The 19,756-nt window shown below is 37.9% G+C and overlaps 2 protein-coding genes across 3 annotated transcripts in view; one reads left to right on the forward strand and one right to left on the reverse strand.

The window, feature by feature from the left end:
• The window catches only part of ANGPT2 (angiopoietin 2), a 43,897-nt gene extending 32,081 nt beyond the window's left edge, over positions 1 to 11,816 (reverse strand). The window contains exon 1 of one of the 2 annotated variants that reach the window (XM_071442207.1): positions 11,137 to 11,816. In XM_071442207.1, the coding sequence (XP_071298308.1) occupies positions 11,137 to 11,421 (285 nt within the window). In that variant the 5' untranslated portion in view covers positions 11,422 to 11,816. The remainder of the gene's footprint in view (positions 1 to 11,136) is intronic. The other variant, XM_071442201.1, reaches the window with a different exon arrangement.
• The window catches only part of MCPH1 (microcephalin 1), a 120,906-nt gene that overhangs the window by 74,113 nt on the left and 27,037 nt on the right, over positions 1 to 19,756 (forward strand). The gene's annotated exons all lie outside the window — the stretch shown is intronic.

A 19,756-nucleotide genomic window follows, 5' to 3' on the forward strand; every position in this document is an offset into this window, starting at 1 on the left:
TTAGGGTTTTGGAGCAGAAAAATGAAGACAGGTCTTTTCATCCATTGCTTTCAAAATTTCCTCTGTCTCTGGTACCTCCTGAGCACTCAGGTGGTGATGCAAAGTCACCTCTTGAGCTGAGCTCCAGTCAGTGCTCCAGAAAGCTTGACACCAGGCAGCTGCCAGTATGTGCCCTTCTAGAAAGACCAGAAGCCAGATCCTCTCAAAACAATTTATGCTATTGGCATTAACCACAAGAGAAGAGGAGAAATTGTCAGAAAAAATGTCTGAGAACCAAAGCTGTACTCGTTATAGGATGGGTATTTTATGAGAGGACACTGTTCCCTGTCTGTCAAGATCTGACAAGGGCCACTGAAGAGGAAGACTTTTAAATATGCTTTCCAGAGACTCTTGGATGTAAAACTCTGCTGTCAAGATGAGTAAGCACATTAGCAATGGAGAAAGTACAATGACATCAATACTATATGCACCTAGCCAGAAAAGAAAGCTATCTATCTTACATTTGAGAGGTGGGCCCGTGCAAATATCGTAAATTTCCATAAGGCCAAATGCAAGGTCCTAAACCTGGGTCCGGTAAATCCCAAACATAAGCACAGGCTGAGCAGTGAAAGGATTGATGGCAGCCCTGACAAGAAGGACTTTGAGGAGGTGGATGAGAGGCTGAACATGCCCTGGCAGTGTGTGCTTACAGCCCAGAAAGCCAGTTGTACCCTGGGCTGTATCCAAAGCAGTTGGGCAGCAGGGCAAGGGAGGGGATTCTGCCCCTCTGCTCTGCTCTGCTTGGGTAGGACGCCAGCTGGACCAGTGCTGCATCCAGCTCTGGGTCCCACAGCATTAGAAGGGATTTGAGTGGGTCCAGAGGAAGGCCACAAAGATGATCCCATGGTTGAAGCACTTCTTCTATGAAAACAGGTTGAGAGAGTTGGGATTTTTCAGTCTAGAGAAGGTTTTTAGCGACCATAGAGCAGATTTCCAGTACCTAAAGGGAGCTTACAAGAAAGCTGGAGAGGGACTTTTCACACAAGCATGTAGTGACCGGACAAGAGGGAATGTAAACTGAAGGAGGATAGGTTTAAATAGAAGGAATGTAGAGGAAGGGACAGCCAGGAAGCTGCATAACTTTAATATAAGGAAAGAAATAAAGAAAATGAATCTGCATGAGCAGAATTTTAAAAGTGGACGTGGATAGGAATAGGGATAGGAATTCCTGATGACAGTAAGCTGCAAAAGGGGATTGGAAGGCTGATCTTAAAGCCAGCTGAGGGAATAAATTCTCTGTTTTGTTTGAAGTTTAAGAAACATTATCAAGTTGGAAGAAAATTCACTGAGGAAAATGGTAAGTGCAAAGGACTTGACTGGATGAGACTCCTGGGAGATGTTACTCCCACATGGACTGGAGAGGGACAAGAGAAAGAAACTGTTTATTTCCTTGTGATGAAAATTATTACTCTTTTTTCTATTCCAGTAGGATCCTTACTTAGTTAGAGGTAGTCCACATGAATTAGGCCTTAAAGCACATATCTGATTTACTGGTCTACTCCATTATCAACTTCAAATATTTTTTCAATGTTGTTTTATTAATACTTAGTTATTGAAACTAAGTATTTTTAGTTTCACTAAGAAGTCAGTGGGAATTTTTCTACTTGTTTGGAGCAGAGCTAGGATTTTGTATGCTGTCCTCAGAGCCTTTTTAAAATAATAAAGTTTACCATAACAAAGAAGCTGAACCCAAGACATGGCTAAGTTTTTTCTAGATTCAAGTCAAATAAACTTACATGTCAGGGGAAAAAAATTACGGTATTTTTAACTATATATTTAAACTTTCTTGCCTAGCTGGTAAACTGTAGTTGACAGAATCCTTGCTTGTATGTGCTAAGATTTCAACAGGGTCAGATTGTTTATATTTGTTGCAGTTTATACTCTTTCTAAGGGCTAGGTGATTGGTCTAGGGGCTTACTTTCTAGTTATTTGAACTTTGTTTCATCATGTCAGAGTAGTTTTCAGAAAACATTCCCAGTAAGGCTCCAGTAGCAGTTACAATAGGGTTTTTTAATTTACTATTACTTTACAGGCAAACATTATATCTGATAGAAAATCTGGCATCAGGATGACAGTTTAACATAAGTGAAAACACAGGGATAGTTAATATGGTCAAAGTTCAGGCCTCATGCAAGGAAGCTTAGGGGGTTTTTAAGTCGATTCCTTAGAAGCAGTAAAACACAAGATTTTTGTATTTTTTACTTATTCATTTAAGCTCTCTTTTGCCTACCTTATCTGTTTTTTTAAGTTGCACTGGAAACTAGTGTTTCATTTGAATAGTTGAATTTCCCTGTTTGTAAAAAATCATTCTGAAAAGAAAAGCAAAAATAAGACAATTTTTTCATTAAGTCTTCACTGGGGAATTTTCTTGAGTAAGAAAACTGTCTGACTGGATAGGGTATCTGTTAATGCAAACTGAAGTATGGCAAGTGTGTTTTACATTACTACATGTATTTTAGTCTTGATATGCAGCTTTTTCGTGTTTGAATGTTAAGACTTTGCACGGCTGAGATTGTCAGTTTACGGCTGATACCCTGGAAAAATGAGGCTATTGCGTCTTGACTGAATGGCATATTCTCCTTAAGGTGCTGGTTTATATTTCATTCTGAAACTGTGGGTTTGAACTAGTATCTTGCAGGTAGTTACACCTTGTTAATGGAAAATGGGGAAATTGTTTCATAGAACATAATGTAGTACATGGGAAAAGACCTAAAGCAAACATATAAAGTGTCATAACATGATGTCTACAAGTTCTGTCAAGAAAGACAAAACTAAAATGATTTTTAGGGACCAGGGATCAAAATTAAACCTCTCGGCTTACTCAGGTACCTCTGTGTACGTCGGTACATCAGGTCACATGATGAGCAGAGCCCTGCGGCGCACGGATGTCACATCACGTGTGGGGAGCTGTATGGGGGCTATGGCTATTGCCCAGGAAATGTCCTTTCCACTTAGCTGGGAGTCTCCCCATTCCCACACCCTGACAGAATGGAACAAAGAGGCTTTTTCCTTCCAGGATCACGCACATCAGGTGCAGGCCTGAACCAAAAAGCAAGCATAGCGATGAAGCTGATACTGTGAGTGCAGGAGGTGAATGACTCTTAGTGCCTGCAGCGTGAGAATGAACAGGTCTGCAGAGCTGTTGTTTGGACAGGGCTTAAGACACTGCTCAGTCATTTTTATACTAGAGCTTTTCAGAAGATCCTACTATTTTTAAATGGATACAATTATTTTCTCCAAAGATGAGAACTTTTAGGTTTTCTCCCTGTCAAAAAGTTCTTTTAAATGGAGTGATAAAGATCAAACATTGCTCAGTGTGTTTTCCTGTAGTTTTGATAAACAGTTTATGCAAAAAACATACTAAAACTTTGCACAAATTATGGCAGTTGTGTGATTATGCTGTATCACACTAGAATGCTCTAATATGATAGTTTTGATTTTATACTGAACTACTCTGGTCCTCATCAATGCTTTAGTACAGATTTTGAAGTGCACATAGCTAGTTTCAATCTCTTGTTATTTATATTCCTAAAAGGTATTACACTAAGGTCTAACACTTCAATGCCTATTAGAAGAATTTTAGTTGCTAATATTGAGAGAGCAGCAATGAATCAAGCAAGGCTTTTTTCTCCTTTCTGGAAATAATAAGCTCTCAGTTGTGTCACCACAACACACTGATTTTAATACCTGAGCAAAATCAATGGTACAAATTTGATATGTTGTTCCCTAGAGGGTAAAGGAACTCTGTATAGTTGTGGTTTTTATTTTAAAACTCTATCATGGTGCTTGAGACCTGACTACAAGTACAAAAACTAAAAGATAATTTTTCCCTACATTATTAAAAGGGGTTTGAGCAAAGCTCAAACCAAAGCATGACATTTCATGCTGCATGGTTTTAACAAGAGATCTCCAGAGACAGCTGAATTGGAAAAAACATTGCTGTCATCTAAGAATTCTGAAGTATTTGCTTGTCTAGAGAGGAAAATGTTTCCTTACAGCTTCTGTGAATAGTGAATTCTGTGAAGAATACAAGATTCCCATGCATACTTTTGTTAACAGAGAGAGAAGTTAGCAGAAAGAGTGTTGCATATTCTATCAGCCTTCTCTTTTTAGCAGTAAGACCTTTTTATGACCTTAGTAGACTCCTGGAAGATTATTAGCTAAACTGATAAAGCTTCATATGGGCAGAATAAAGACAGAAGAAAAGTTCCTGTAGTTTCCTGCTCTCTCTTCAGACTAAGCCATAATGTGCTGGAAGCTGGAAAGAGAATAGATAGACATAATTTAATCATACAAATTGCAGGATACATTTGCTGAGCTTTATAAACAACATCTTAATTTTAGGGTTAACCTGTTCCACAAAGAGATAAAAACTAACAGGATTTTCAGTAATTACTTGGAACACAATAAGAATTTCTTTTGAAGAAGCTTTTAAGGATTTTTCTAGGCAGCTTAAGAACTGACTCAGGGAGTGTTTGCAGAACTATCTAGGTGTGGGATTCTTTTTTTTATACAAAACATAGATCTGGATATTACAACCTAAAGCATTCTTTAACATCTCCTCTGAGCCTGGTTTACTTGGAATAGACATCAGGTTCACCAAAAAGTATTTCTCTTTATTCTCTCTGAGAATAAGTAAGATTTAGTTTTCCTCTGCCCCATTGCCTAGAAATATGTCTGGTCAAGGAAATAAAATTATCACAGTATTTTTAACATACTGTGTGCATCAGGTTATTTGGTTTAATGCTGTGTAATGTGCCATATCTTTAAAGTATTTCCAGGTGTTTAATTACTCTGCTATACCTTTTTCTCCCCAAATGCTTTGCCTTTTTTAGTTATCAACGTTCATATTATTTTCCCACCTCTAGTTATATTTGGCTAGGCTGAGAAGTTCAAATAATTAAAAGGCAGATAAAATTGTCAGTGCATATTTCTGAAACTTCTTATTCAGTGCCATAGAAACTCTCCTTTTCTTGAAGCATCTAGTGATACTTATGGTCCACTGACACATTGTTTTCACTGCTATTACCAGTGAGATATTTCATAGGATGCATTTGGACTACCCGAATATTTCCTGTGCAAGACATCCTTGCTTCAGGTACATGTTTTTGGTTTTTTTCCCCCAAGAGCCATCTCTTCCCATTTTCCCTTATGGGGTCTGTACAAGTATCCTTAAGGCTCCCATTAGTATCCTAATATGCTAACTAGATGCAAGAACTATTTCTCTCTGAAGTACAACTTGAATCTCCAGTTCCAGGAACTTTGGGTTTTGTGTTTTGATTAGTTGGTTTTGTTGTGGTTTTTGTGTTTTGTTTTGGTCTGTGTTTTTGGGGTTTTTTTTTAAGTAAGAGCTGTGACACACTGGAGCAGGCTACCTTGAGAAGTTGTGGATGCCCCACCCCTGGAAGTGTTCAAGGTTTGGTTGGACAGGTCTTTAAGCAACTTGATCTGAAAGATAGCCCTGCCCACAGCAGAGGGGTTGGAACTAGATGATCGCTGAAGATCCAAACCAAACCTGTCAGTGATTCTGTGATTCTTTCAGGATGTGGCAATAGGAAGACACCAAAGTCTTATGGAAAAGCCATCAATCCTGATTTGACTCTTGTACTCAAGCTGCTTTCTAACAAGTGTGGGAAGTATAATGTTTCTAACAAGTGGGAAGTATAATGTTTATCTATATATTCATATAATATTTGCAGTCTAGTCCACGGTCGTACCTTCTACCTATTGTCTCTGAATTTTCAGGCCTACAAACTTCAGTGCTAAAGTAGTAGGTTAGGATGAGACCCATGCAGCATGCTGGCTTGTATAAGTTCTTCAGCAGTGCTGACAAATCTGCCTCATGAAGGGGGATTTCTTTTAAGTTTTCCATTCATCCATTTGTCTCCTTGAAGCTGAAGAGGCTGATTGAACTTACTCTAGGAGGCTAATTAATATAGACTGAGGCACCTGATGAAACCCTGGGTTTGCAAAGTTCCAAAGATCCAAGAGTGGCCCCTCTCTGTTGTAGGCACTAATGCAAGATGTAAGACTGTGTCTTCTAAACCAGTTGGCAATATTTTGCCTGTCTAGACCTATAACAATAGTAACAGTGGGGAAGACCATCTTGCTTTGCCCTTTCAGCCAAAGCTGTGTAGAAGGCCATGAAATAACAGGTGCAGCAGGAGGTTCTTGCATTAAAGTACGTAAAAAGTTATTAAAGAAATAATGACTAACTAAGCTGCTTAGTATTTTAAATCAAAGAATTTGGTACATTTTCAAAAGCAAATACTGTAGTATGTAAAGGACAGTATTAAACAGTCACTAAAGGTACTAATTGTCATATTTTGAAGGTTAGAAGTGGGTCCAACCCATTTCTGTGGGCTTCAGAATAACTTCCATTCTAAGAAATACATACATGATAGCTTAGGAGTCAAGCACATTTTACTGGTTCACTCGGTAAATTTGACGTGAGATGCAAGTTGTTCAATCTTTTCATAATTAACAAGAAAAAAGGAGCAGTAACAAAAATTGTCCATAAAAGAAACACCATCCTCAACTTCAGTCTCTCTGACAAAGTATCAAAGATGTGTTAAAGGTAATGCTGTTAAATTTTATATATTAAGTGGGTTTGCAAATAAAAAGAACTGGAAATTGGCAATTCAGGAATCTCCAAGCTCATTTCCTATAAGTACACTTAGAGAAAGAAAGAAAGAAAGAAAAGAAAACAAGAAAAAAAAAAAGGAAATTAAACGCTTGCTGTCAATAACTGATGGAGAAAATCTCCCATTTTGCTGTTTGGACCAGTCAGAGATGACAAGCTTATTGTCATGTTAATAACAAACAAAGCACAGAAAAATATATCTTGAATGCTAGCAAGAGACTGGTTTTGTAAGCCTCTCTTTATCCCATTTTTTACTGACAACATCTTGGAGGTGAATTCTCTATTTCAATTTTGTCTTGTAAATCTGTACAAGAAAATCTCATTTTCTTTGTTGATTTTGTACAATTTCAGACCTGTGGCACCCATTTGGTATTGGCAGAATGTTGCAGGTATGGTTCCTGTACCAGTTTTTAAGCACATGCAATAGCGTCATTTCAAATCCTTTCACTGAAATTTACCTACAGGAAGTACAACAATAAACTGCATAATTATATCATCCAGAGTAGCATGGAAACTTTATCTGGTAACATACTAGTCTGAAAGTAAGAAAGTATTTTCTTTAGAGTCCTACCAGTTTTCTTTTGCTTAGCAAATAATCGTTGATAGACAGAACCAAGCACTTCTCACAATAAGTAAAAACAGATGCATTACTTAAGAAAGGAATGTAGGATTCAGAGTCAAAATCATTTCTTGAGTACTTCAAAGTCCAACTCTGTTCAATATATTTGTCCTTATTCATTGTGTGCAGATAGTTTTGAATGGCAGCATGTCAAAGTATCTTTTTGTATTAGACAAATGGCATTCAGTACAGAAATAATTATAACCTTCCAGGGTATCAAGACAAGGGGAAATGAATCTTAGTTAAGTGTATTCAAAGATACTGCATTTCTATCAGCAGTGCATCCCCCTCCTAGTCTGCTGGGATGGTTCAGGATGAAGCTCTGGTAATGGGTTTAAATGTTGACTCCTGACACAGATTTTTATTTGCTAGTCTTTTGATCTGCTGATAAACTACAAATAAATTACCTGTATTCCACATGATGTCATCAATTCCATCATACATTGTTTTCAGCTGTTTGTAACAGAAAAGACTAAGAAAATATGACCTGTTTCTTTTACATTATTGCTGTGGACAGTCATATCTCCTGAGTCATAGAATCCAGTCAATAGATTAAGAAGCAAATTCAAGTCAGCATTCAGTTATTTCAGTGTCTTAATATCTGAAAAAATGCGGTTCCTTGAGGACAAGTGCTGTGATCCAAATGGTAAAGCTGCCATTTATTCACATAGAAATAGTTAAATTGTTGAACCTAAGGGTTTGCCTGTCTTTTAGGAATATCTGAAAACCTGGTGTTGTATATTGAAAGTTCCAAAGTATAATAGCCAACATTTATGTTTATGTTTAAAATTTCCAGTCTTGTATCTCACTTGCATACCAGCCTGCTATCGTCTCTAGTTAATTAAAAATTTTATTATTGAGAGCCTTATGCTCTCTGCTCACACACACATTAGAAAAAAATCTTACACTTCAGTATACAAATTGATCCCAAGATAGGAAAAGTCAAAGAGGAAAGTTCATTTTAGGTATATTGCAGCACAGCTGATCTAGCATTTTGGCCTTTGCTTCGAAGTATCACTTACTGGCTTACTGCTAAAGCATGGATTAGGTGGAATAGGGGTTTGTTCTAGCTTGTCATCTGAATGCTTAAACATAATCTGCTTTTTAAAAGACATTCTCCAGTTTTATGTATGGCACATACAGTAGTGGCATAATGCATTATTAAAGTTCAGATTGAAAAAAGATGTGTTTTCATGAAGAAGCAATTTGTAGTGATTGTAGAAAAAAAATCTTTTGCTTCCTATGCAGGAGCAGATCAGAAAAGAACCTAGACATATCTAACTCATTTTCTTCCCATTGTGTTTGTCCATTAAGCAGATGAAGCACACACTTCCCATGCTGTTCCATTCATACAGCCCAGTGTTCATTCAGAAACAGAACGTTTCCTTTAGTTGATGGATTAAAGGCAGGAGAGGGGGAGGTGTGTAAAAATGTTTGGGGATGTGCAATATTTCAGGAACAACATTTAAAGGTTAATTCACACTAGAAGTTTGTAATGTATATTTTACACAACTTCAAAACAAAACCGGTACTGCCTCTTAAATGAACAAAAATAACTTTTAAAGAGAAAGACCCAGTGAAGGTTTTTGTGCAATTGCTGAGAAGATAAATGTCAGGTTATTTTTAAAAGCAATCTTGTATTACACTTTCAATACACTAAAAAAAAAAAAAAAAAGCAAATACAATTTTTTCACCCCATCTTGACTGACCTTGCACTACATTTTGGGAGGTTGAAATATGAACCTAAGAATGTGTATTAGTGACCTTAAAAAAACAGCAAGTAAACTCTGTAAGCAACTTTAAAGGTTATTGTTTGCTTTTTATCTTCACTTGCAGACCAGGTGTCTCTAGCAAAGTAAATCTGAGGAAAAGCTACTTTTTGTTGGAGGCTCTTTGTGAACAAAACAGATGACATAGAGAGCAGGTGTTAAAATAGTGAAAAAGGCAAACAGTAGATATTTTACAGGATGTTTAGCTGTGGAAGAGCTAGGAAAAAAACAACAGGCTGTTCTAAAGCATCTTATTTAGAAGCCTTTGCTCAAATACAAGAAACATTTCTCCGTCTTGTAAATCAGAATCTATCTTTTGATCCCCCAAAGAATGGGTTAGAGATACTTATCCTATTCCTCTTGGCACTGAGTTCCCAGGGGCTGACAGGAAAAAGCATAGTTTTTACTAAATAAGGATGCTTACTGGTTTCTGTTTACCTGATGCCACTTATGATACTGTGTTTGTCTACTTAAGTGACATTTAAGACTGAAGTGCTGTGTGATTTACTATTTATGTTAGGAAATTGCTTAGCAGCTGGGTAGCTTAGACTGTTCTACTTTGTGTGCTTTTCATCCTGCATCGAACATCTGTTAATTGTGGCATTAGCATTACAACAGTGAGCATTGTAAATTAATAAGTAGAAAGGTAAGTACGTGGAGGAAAGTAAGTTTGCCTGTTAACAAAAAAAATCCAAAAACTACTGAACTGACATGATTTGTGTCTCTAAATTAAGCGTCCTAAACCGATAAAGAGAGATTTAGAATTCCACACTGGAGCCTTCGAGTGTATGCATTTTGGATTTAATCTTCAAGGCTCATTTCCAGGTTGATGAAAACCCTCTGCTGTTTGTTTTGGAATGGGAAGTTTAACACTAACAAATTCGCCAGCAGGTTTCACTGGTTCTATCACAGGAGTTCTGTAACTTTGTAACTGATGAGAGGAGTGAGTCCTAATGCAAAATTATTTTGTAACTATGTATGAAATGGCTATTCTTTGTAAAAAACTGAATTCTCTCTATTTGCAACACAGATTTTTTTTCGCTATGAAGAAACTATTATGGCATCACTGGAACACTTATTTGGAAATACAGTGCCAAGTCCTTAAAATATTTATTACTTAGAAGATAGGCATGTTGGTACAAAACATAAAGCTCATAAATTTACTATGCAATTAGACTATACTATAACACCTTTCCAGGTAGTAGTGAAATAAAGGTTTTTAAAATCAAAATCTGTTGAACTGCATAGCATTTTGAATCCAATTAATTTCTGTAAACATGTGAAATAGTGATCAGGTTTGTTCTCCAGTAATAATAAAAATATATGCTGCAATTTTTTTCCCCTGCTTTTTCTGGTACAAATGTTGCCACTTTGGCAATAAACATGTCAATTTTCCCTTAGATCCAATGGTATTGCATTAAGGGAAGATCTGTGGTATCTGTAACACCTTTTTCAGACTATTTTTCCCTTGAATCTTGTACATTTCACTGAAAATGTTACAGGATGCAAAGGATAACCAGTAAAGAATTTTCTTGAAATTCTATCACTTTACAAGGCTGATTTCACTGCAAGTCTGACTTGCAGCCTTTGCTGGAACTACAGTTCTTTATCAGTGGGATTTAATAGGTTAATTTCTTCATTCAAGTTTTGAAATCACATTTCAGATAACATTTTTCAGGCATGCCTCAGATAAAGGTACATTCTATATTCTTTAAATAGATCTAAAATAGCCCTTGCCAGTTAATTATAAATTAGTAGCTGCTTCTCTCATGTCAGAAACTTCAGACATGCCCACAATTCCATCTGTGTATGTAATTTGTCCAAGCAACTCAAATGTAATGACAAACTTTAAGGCACAGTCTCTGCACAACTGTGCAGTTCACTCTTCCTTGCCAGTTAATATTACATTCCCAGACTTCAGAACAACATTTTGATTGAAAGGTAATTCAGAAATTTAGCCTAGACAATGCACTCTGTGAATTTAGGCACAGTTCAAGAAAAAAGAAATCACACTGAAAGAGATAACAGGATGTTAGATTTTGGGGATAGAAATTATATGACCCTACCTTCATGAGCCACTGAGTGTTGTTTTCCATGATGTTCTCAAGTAGCTGCAGTCTTTGAACTGAATCATCATAGTCCAGAGGTGCATCCCTTTGCACCGCGTTGGACACGTACGGAGTGGAGGAGCGGCAGTTGTCCGCCTCGGGCAGGAGGAAGGTGTAGCTGCACGACCCGTGCTGAACCTGGTACTGCTTCTTGCCTATCGTCTCCATGCTCTTACTGAAGGAGTTGTATCCTGAAGCTAAGATTATGCCGCAGCCCAAAAAGAAGCAGGCGGCCAGCTGCATTTTAATCCCTGCGGTAGCTCGGCGGACCTAGAGAGCCTGGATGCGCTGGCCAGAGCCCGGCCCTAGCTAACCTGCGACGCAGCCGAGCGCTCCGCTGCCATGTGCCGTCAGGCGAGGGCTGGCCTTGCCTGCCTGCCCCGGGCGGGCCGGGGAGGTGCGGCCGCTCCCGCCGTGCCCGCAGCTGTCAGGCGCGGGAAGCAGCTGCGGCCGCCCCGCCTGGCCCGCTGCCTTCCTGCGCCGCTCCCCGCCGAGCCCCGCGCCTGGCCAGCCCCGGCGCTCGCTCCCCTGCCCTTATAGCAGGAGTGGGTAAGAGCCGGCACACGTGTGGAGCGGAGCCGCTCCTCCCTCCCGGGCTCGCCGGGGCCGGGGGGCAGCGCACAGCGGCTGGCGGGAGCGGGGCGGCGAGAGGAAACCCCAGGGAGGAGCCGGCAGCGGCAGGACCCCTGCGAATTCCTGCAGCACGGCTCTAATTAAGAGTTTCCTAGACAGAGCAATCAGTTCCGATAGCCTCCAACTATGCTAGTAAATTATTTGCGATGGTAATCATTTTTTAGCTCTTTACCCTCGACCACCCCCACTAAGCACACACACAGACACACACACATGCATATATATACGTACATATGTCCCTGGGCTTGTTTGTTCTGAATTTATTTTCTTTAAAATGTGCTGAACCAAGATCTAATTTACATGGTGTACAATGCATTGTGGAATTACGGAGAAAGACACTGTCCCATGCATATAAAAGCAGGCTTGGGTACATCCTTGCAAAGAGAACATGAGGGGCAGTAACTAGAGGTTTTCAGTTTAACATAGAATTTGTATTTTGCTGAATCTCTGAGATGAACACTCATTTTTAGGCACGTCTTTCAAGAGTTAAGGGTTTGCAAGCTTTTTATTTATTATTTTAAAGGCACTTTTTTTTTTTTCTTTATGTCATGGCTAACTTTGAAAGTGCTAATGTTAATAAAAGAGTTAGAAATCACAACCTAGCTGGGACTGGAAGAGGAAGAACCATCCAGAGGCAGTGGCAGTAAGGGATAGCTCAGGAAGTGGCATGGCTAAATAGGAATTACCCTGTTAGCTCTCCCTAGCCCAATTCTGTGCCCTTGGGAGTGGGAAATACCCATAAAAGGGGAGAGAAGTTCTAATAAAGTCTTTGAAATTTATATGTAAGAGTAAAAAGGACTACTTCCCAACTCCCATGGTCTCTGCAATGATCGGTCAATTTGAAAAAGTGGAAAATTACTAGCGTTACCAGACCCTGGGAAGGAAAGAGTCCATTCCAGTGAAATTTTGGAAAAGTTTGCCTCTCTGTAAGGAGAAATTGTCTTCTTGAGACCAGCATGATAGGATACTGACTCCTGAAGACAAACTGCCTGAGATTTTGGCTAGGTCTGGATCTGGAAACTATAGATTTTTCTTAATTAAAACAAACAAAGGGAATGCCTTGCTAGTCAAACTAACATGAATCGCTGACCAAAGTTTCTCATATTCAAAGAAAATCCCAGCATGTCTCAGGATCTCTTAAGACAGACTCTTACATAACTTGCTTTACCTCATATAGTGAATTAACATGGCTTTACTCATGGAAGTTGTGTTCAGGGGTTGTCAAAAGGAGTTGCAGCAGCTAAAATTCATGTCTTAGATTGTTGGAAACTGCTGATATTTCTTTACATAGTTACCTCTGGAAAGGAAAATCTCTAGAATTTAATTCTGGTGAATTCCAGAAAGATTCTGATTATATTTGGACTGTAATGAGTGAAACCAATTTGCTGAATTTTTTCCCGTGGTGTATTCATATGCCACTGTTCATCTTTCTAACCAGAGGAAACAAAGGGATATGTTTGGAATGGTCAAGATTATTTGCAACAAAATTTATGTATTTGGAGGGTTTGGTATATGAAATATGCCTTCTCCATCCCTTCAATTTTGTCTTGCAATACCCGAGCAGATAATGTGACAGCTACTTGCACTGATAACAAAGTTTCAAACTTGTTGTATACTGATTTCTAATTTTCAATTAATTGAAGTCTTTGAAAGAATGTTTAATTCCATGTAAATAACAGTCTTTGCAAGATACTTGACCAACCTACTATTATCCAAAAGACAGAAAATAGCATTAGATTAACGCACTACACTGTGTGAAGCATTTCTATCTAAGCAGACATTCCAATTCAGTATTTTCTTTTATTTGGGTACTTTAATTAATTTGCTAATTTAAATGAGAATTTCCTATTGCAACTTGTCCTTAAGTTGGTCTGTTCCCTGTTTTCCTTGCACAGCTAGCCCAAAAAATTTAGGGGCCATATCATACTAGTCATCCTTCCTTTCACCACCTTGTGTGTATAGTTAATAGAGTAGTGCTAAAAATCCAATTGCTCCAGCCCTGGGACTATCTGTCTCTTAATGAGGAAGAATTGGAGGATAATCTTTATTTTTCTGATTGTATTTTCATAGATTTTTAAAATTCTTTAGTTACATATTAAATGAAAATATGAGACTGAGCAGTGTAGTATTTTAGGAGTGTGCTTTTTAATTATTAGAAGTCTACTCAAGGGACTGAACACATATAAAAGACAAGATGTAAAGGAGAATCTGCTGAGAGTTCATTGGACAGGATCTCATGAGAGGCTTGATTAAATCAGTTGTTTTTGAATGGCTATAAACTTGCCATCTGTATGCCACCCTGAGTCACAGCACCATTGTAATCTGGCAGCTCAGTTTTGCCGAGTTTTGGAGGAGAGATGAGTGTCTCTAAAGGTTTGAACTGGAGTCTGTTTTCCTTTATGAAAAGCCAAAGCATAACCCTGGGAGGCCCTTGTGCTGTAATGAGGCCAGGAGCCAAACTGAATTTGGAGACTGCCTAGGAAACCTTGCTGTATCTTGGGCCTCCACTAGGGAGAACTGTGGTTGTAGGAATACTGGAAAGAGAAACAAGTTCACCTTTTACTGTGTTTTAAGCTGGGCTTGGTTTTTGTGTCTTGGTTTTTTGCCGTTGTGAATGAATGAATGAGTAAATGGCCAGTTTCTAGTTGCTATGGCAGCTGTCTGCAGTTTGGGGAAAAGATAAAGAAAGCACAGGTATTATTCTGAGAAGTGACAACAAACTCCTAATGGAAGACTCTCACCAGCACAGCAGGCTTAGCTTCTACTCACTGTGCTTCTCATCTAGGTCTTGGAGTAACACCCTGAGGTGCACCATAGTAAAGTTTTCCCCAAGCTTTCATTGATAATCCCAGGCTGTCAGGGCAGTAACTGAAATACACCCCCCCAAACACACGTAACCAAGAGAGAGTTTTGCTGTTTCCCCATCTGGGTCCAATGGACTCATATTGCTTTAATGAGGTGCTCTCTCCCACTGTCCAGGAAAGTTAGTGATTGTTCACCTTGCCAACGAAATAAATACACATCCCTTTAACCCTTCGCTGCAGCTTAGTGCCGTATTTGGTGCATCTTTTGGAGCAGTAGATTGTGATCCTTCACCCTTTCTATCCTTTTGGGAGCAGCTTTCCCAGCTGTGGAGGAGGAAGTGGTCTTCTCTGCCTCTCCAGAGAGTCAAAGCCAGTCAGAGTTCAGGGGAAAAGAAAGTAGTAACAGCTAAATTTAGAAAACTGGTGTGAAAAGTAAGGCAAGTTAAATCCATTCTTGTCCTTGAAATCTGAGGAAGAGGAAGGAAGATGCCTGCATACAGCCTTTTTACTGAGCCTTAGAGGCATTTTAACAAGTCTGCTTGAAAGGGAGGACTTATTCTGAAAACTGAATGACTAAGATCTGTCCCCTGCCAGTTATGAGAATGACCATTTCTTTGTTAGACATGTTGAAGTAGAGAGGAATTTAAATAATTTGGCATGGAGTCTTATAAATGTCAGAAACTGAGTAAAAAGTTATAATTCAGGCTAGTCACATCCTCTCAGTATTTCTTTCATGTTTGTTGTTCTCTTCATCTTTCATTTCTGCTGTCAATATGGAGTGTTGTATTTACATTCATGATACATTTTTCCTGTAAACTAAAATACAGCTTTCAGCCTGTGAGTTCCTGCTTTCTTTAGAGCTGAGTGTATATAGTATATGCCATAAAATACCAAATAGTGGATTGACATATTTAAAGTACAAATTAGATTTTTCCGTTTTTAGAAAGAAGATACCCACTCTACAGAACTCACCTTATAAGCAGAGCTGAAATGTGTATTTTGTCAAAACTAAACATTTAGAACATTTTGCCAGATGTGTGCAGGCAATTTCCTTTCCTGGGAAACAGTAAATTCCCTTACTCAGCCAGTTGTGGGTTTCTTCCATGCAGCAGATGAGTAGGCTGCTCTGAGAGAGATGTCTGAATTCTGCTAACATTATCTTTCCAACTACCATTTTTCCTTACAGCTGCACAGCTTCTGTTTGACAGGCAGATACAGAGATCTTGTGAGATCTCTGATAGAAAAGGAAGCATATAAACTTAAGAAATATAAGAAATGTTTAGTTTTTATAAGAAAGCTTTAGTCTGCTATCTGCAAACTTTGCCACTTTAAAACTTTCAACCTTAAAACTTTCTGCTGATGTTGATTTGGTAGATAAGTTTTCATTTCAGCAGTTTACTCATTTTAGGAAGGGAAAACTACGTCATAAAATATGTGCAAACTAAAGGCAAAATCATGTAAAGGAGTAGGTTTTGGTGCTTCATTCTTACAGGGATATTTGATCTACGTATGTAAATGCAAATGCTGAAATGTAATTTCAAAATCAAATCTGAGATGAAAAATCATCTGAAACATGGAATAAATTAATAAAGTATTTTATATATTCCTGGTATTTACATTCCTCACATTTTGACACTCAATGTTAAGTTCCCACCTTTGGGTCCTGGTACTTTAATATTAGTTTATGATAGTTCCATTTGCTGTCTTCAAAATATTTTCCTTCACTGTAAGTAGTTTAGCATTTTTCTCAGGAACAAATGTCAACAAGGACAAGACTCATGAACTTGTAACTTATAAAACAGGGAGCAGGATCTAGGACCCTATTGGATTTTTAGGCTGCTGAAAATCTTGTCTGTTTTTAGATCTTACACTCTTTTTCAGAGTGATAGATTATGTTTTCTTATAAGCCAAACAATTTCTTTTCATCCAGGCCCATCGTTCAGATTTTTAGCACTTTAAAATTAATGATAATATCTTAACAATCATTCCTACTTTCCCCACCATTTGCTCATTTTTATTCCATCTGAGCTTCTGCACCAGTCTCTCATGACTTCTTGAACAAAGTCTCAGGATTCCACTCACTTTCTCATCTGCAGTTTATTTCTAATCACTCAGAACATCTGGTGTAACATCTTGTGAATTCATAATCAACTTTATGTTCCATCTCTGACGTTCCATCACGTCTCCTTTGAGTGCCCTTCCTTACAAGGGAGGGCATTTGCCCAATAGTTCTCATATTGTACTTCTGCTGAAGGGACAAGAGGTCAATAATCTGATCCACTGAAAATTTCAGTTACCACTCTGGCTTGGTGACTCAGTCTGTTTTTTCCCATCTTGCCTTGTGACATCCAATCCATCATTTCAGTACACAGTATTTTTCCTAGATGTCACAGCACCAGTGGAAGCATAATGCAGCCAAATCCAGAGTGTGTATTCCCTTGGAAATTCTTCCATTCTCCCTATTTCTCTTTAACAATTGACACTGCCACCATCCTTCAATGCTTTTAAATCTATAATCTGCCCGTTATGTTTCCTTTATGTCTCTGATATTTTATTCTCTCCCTTTCTTGATGCTATACTTTCATTAATGTGTCTAAAACCCCTATCTTGGTCCTTATCATCAGCATAATGAATTTTGTAGCATAAACTCTCTGGCTCCTCCATAGTATTTGAAACATAAGTTGCTTATGAAGCTTATTATATTAGTTCTGCCTCAGTAAATCATGTTCAACTTTGCTGTCATAAGTATAGATGGTTAGACATCCATCAGAGCTTCACACAAGTAGATTATATATTTAATTGCTTTGAATTTGGAATATCTAAATTTGGCACCTCTCCTACCAATATGACAACTTTGTTGCTTTCTTTGTAGCCACTGGCTGGATTGGCTTTCCTGGACTGTCTTGGGTTAAACGTGGGTTATCTTTTCTCAGATAATCAGATATTTAATTTGATCATATTTCCAAATTGTAGACTAATTTTGGTGTCCCAATTTTTATAGTAACACTGTATTAACATTAAAAGGCATTATCTATATAGGCATAATTATATCTGTATATATGTATGTTCTTAGTATGTTGTTGATGCCACTGTACCTAGAGTATAATTGGTCATTTTAATTTAGCTTGGGACTTCATGATATCACATCCTGAGTAATAACAATAACATGAATTAATGGGGTTTTTTTAAATTCCTGTCATTATCACTTCCACACATCTTATTAAATACAAAATGTTTCTTCTGCTGCTTCATTACTTTTATAGTGATTTCCTTTTTCAGTCCAAATTTTTAAGTGATATCTAAAGTGGAATTCACAAGTATCTATGAACTCTAGTCTACACAAATAAATGTAGGCACATATCTAAGACTCTTACTGTGCATTAATGAAGTTCCTGTTTGTAGGACAGATGGTAGTGTCTTTCACTGTGAGCATTTTCTAATAATGAATGTTATTTTAATCTTTGAAAGATGAGTCATCCACATACAGAAGTAGGAAGTGAGTCCCAGGATTATGAAGAATAGTTGCTACATGTCCTTCCTCCTTAACATTTTTATATAGTTTGACTGTAGTGCACAAAGGCTGTGCTTATTCTCTTCACATATTCTCTATGTGATGACAACAAACTTCAGCTGGTAGCAAGTGTAATTACATCTTAAACTCAAATAGCACGGGTTCAAAACTAACATGGAAATTGCAGCTAATGTTATGGATCTTACAACTGCACTGCTGAATATCTGACAGTGTTAAGTGCTGTGCCCTCTTTCTCATACTGGGAAAAGCAAAATAAAGGACTTGTTTAAACAAGTTATCATTGGTTGAAACTGAATGAAATAACTTGTGTGCTAATGTGTAGTAAAGCCTTTAAAACCTGTTTTGAAAAATTATTCCCATAGCACTTGTGTATTTACTCTTTACTGTTGAATTATAAGTTAAAAATTTAACAGATGTCCTTACTCTCCATGCTTATATACTGCTTCTGTGCTTTAAAAAATGTCTTTTAAATTGGTTTTGTGCATTTGGACAATTTAAACCTAAAATCTTTATGTAAGGTTTTGACTTTTGTTATGTTATATGAATGCTGTACTATATTGATGTGAAAAGGCAGCAGACTCTGAAAGAATCCAGAAGGCTTTTGGAAAATGAGAAGTCTGTCTTACTGACATCCTAAAGAAAAATGCATACGCTGTTTGTTTAAAGGAATGTATTTTTAAAAGTCTAAGCAGCTGACAGTAAGATAGCCTTACAAATCACCCCAGTGCCTGTGATTTAAATCCTTCCTCTGTAAGCAGTCAGTCAGGTTAGCGGAAGGTTCTCTCATCTGGTAATAGCACACTTATTTCATAATAACAGCATGTCACACTTCCCAAGAGCATGTTCAAGTTAAGATCTGAATTCAAAGATAAACTGGTGTCAAAGAGGGAATGAAAAGGAAGTGAAAAACTGTGTAAGAGGAATAAACAACACTTTCAGAGAGGGAGAGGACGTTTACGGCAACAGTAAGGTACCTAGTTCCTGACATCTGTTTCCCTCAAGAAAAAAATACAGTACATGCACTAACCTTTTTATGAAGAGTGCAAGAAAAATATTTGCAGTGTGTTTTCATATATTCATATTGAACTGTATTATGGATGTCTAATTTGAAATGGACAGAGCAACTGCAGACTATTTTTGCACTCCATAAAGATAAATATTTTCTTTTTTTCAGTACTAATAAACATAGTTCAGTAATAGCTCTCAAAAACACTGCCCACCCTCTTGCTGATTCTGCCACAAAAGCTGGGCATTCTTTTTATTGTTGGTTTTACTGCTGTACAAGCAAAGGAAGGAATTAAAATGGAGTTTTTTCTCCCTGGTTAGGGAGGCATCAGAAGCCATGATGGGACAGCACAAAGATTAGCTGCATACAGATACCAAGATTAGGGCTTCTGTGAGTTTGGACTCCTTGCTTCTGTACAGCTTATTGCTCTGTAAATATTAATGGAAGTACCTCACTGCCTGAGAAATATTGTGTTCTTTATGTCTCCAAATACATCCTTTGCTGGAAAGATAATCCTCCATCTCCAGTGAAATATGTAGACAAGACCAAATCTCTTATAAGTATCCTATCATTAAAGTGGTATATTTTCTTCCCAACGCAAAC

The sequence above is a fragment of the Agelaius tricolor genome, unplaced genomic scaffold (assembly GCF_023055355.1).
Source record: "Agelaius tricolor isolate 1412-34295 unplaced genomic scaffold, bAgeTri1.0.p SCAF_1, whole genome shotgun sequence".
NCBI lineage: Eukaryota > Metazoa > Chordata > Aves > Passeriformes > Icteridae > Agelaius > Agelaius tricolor.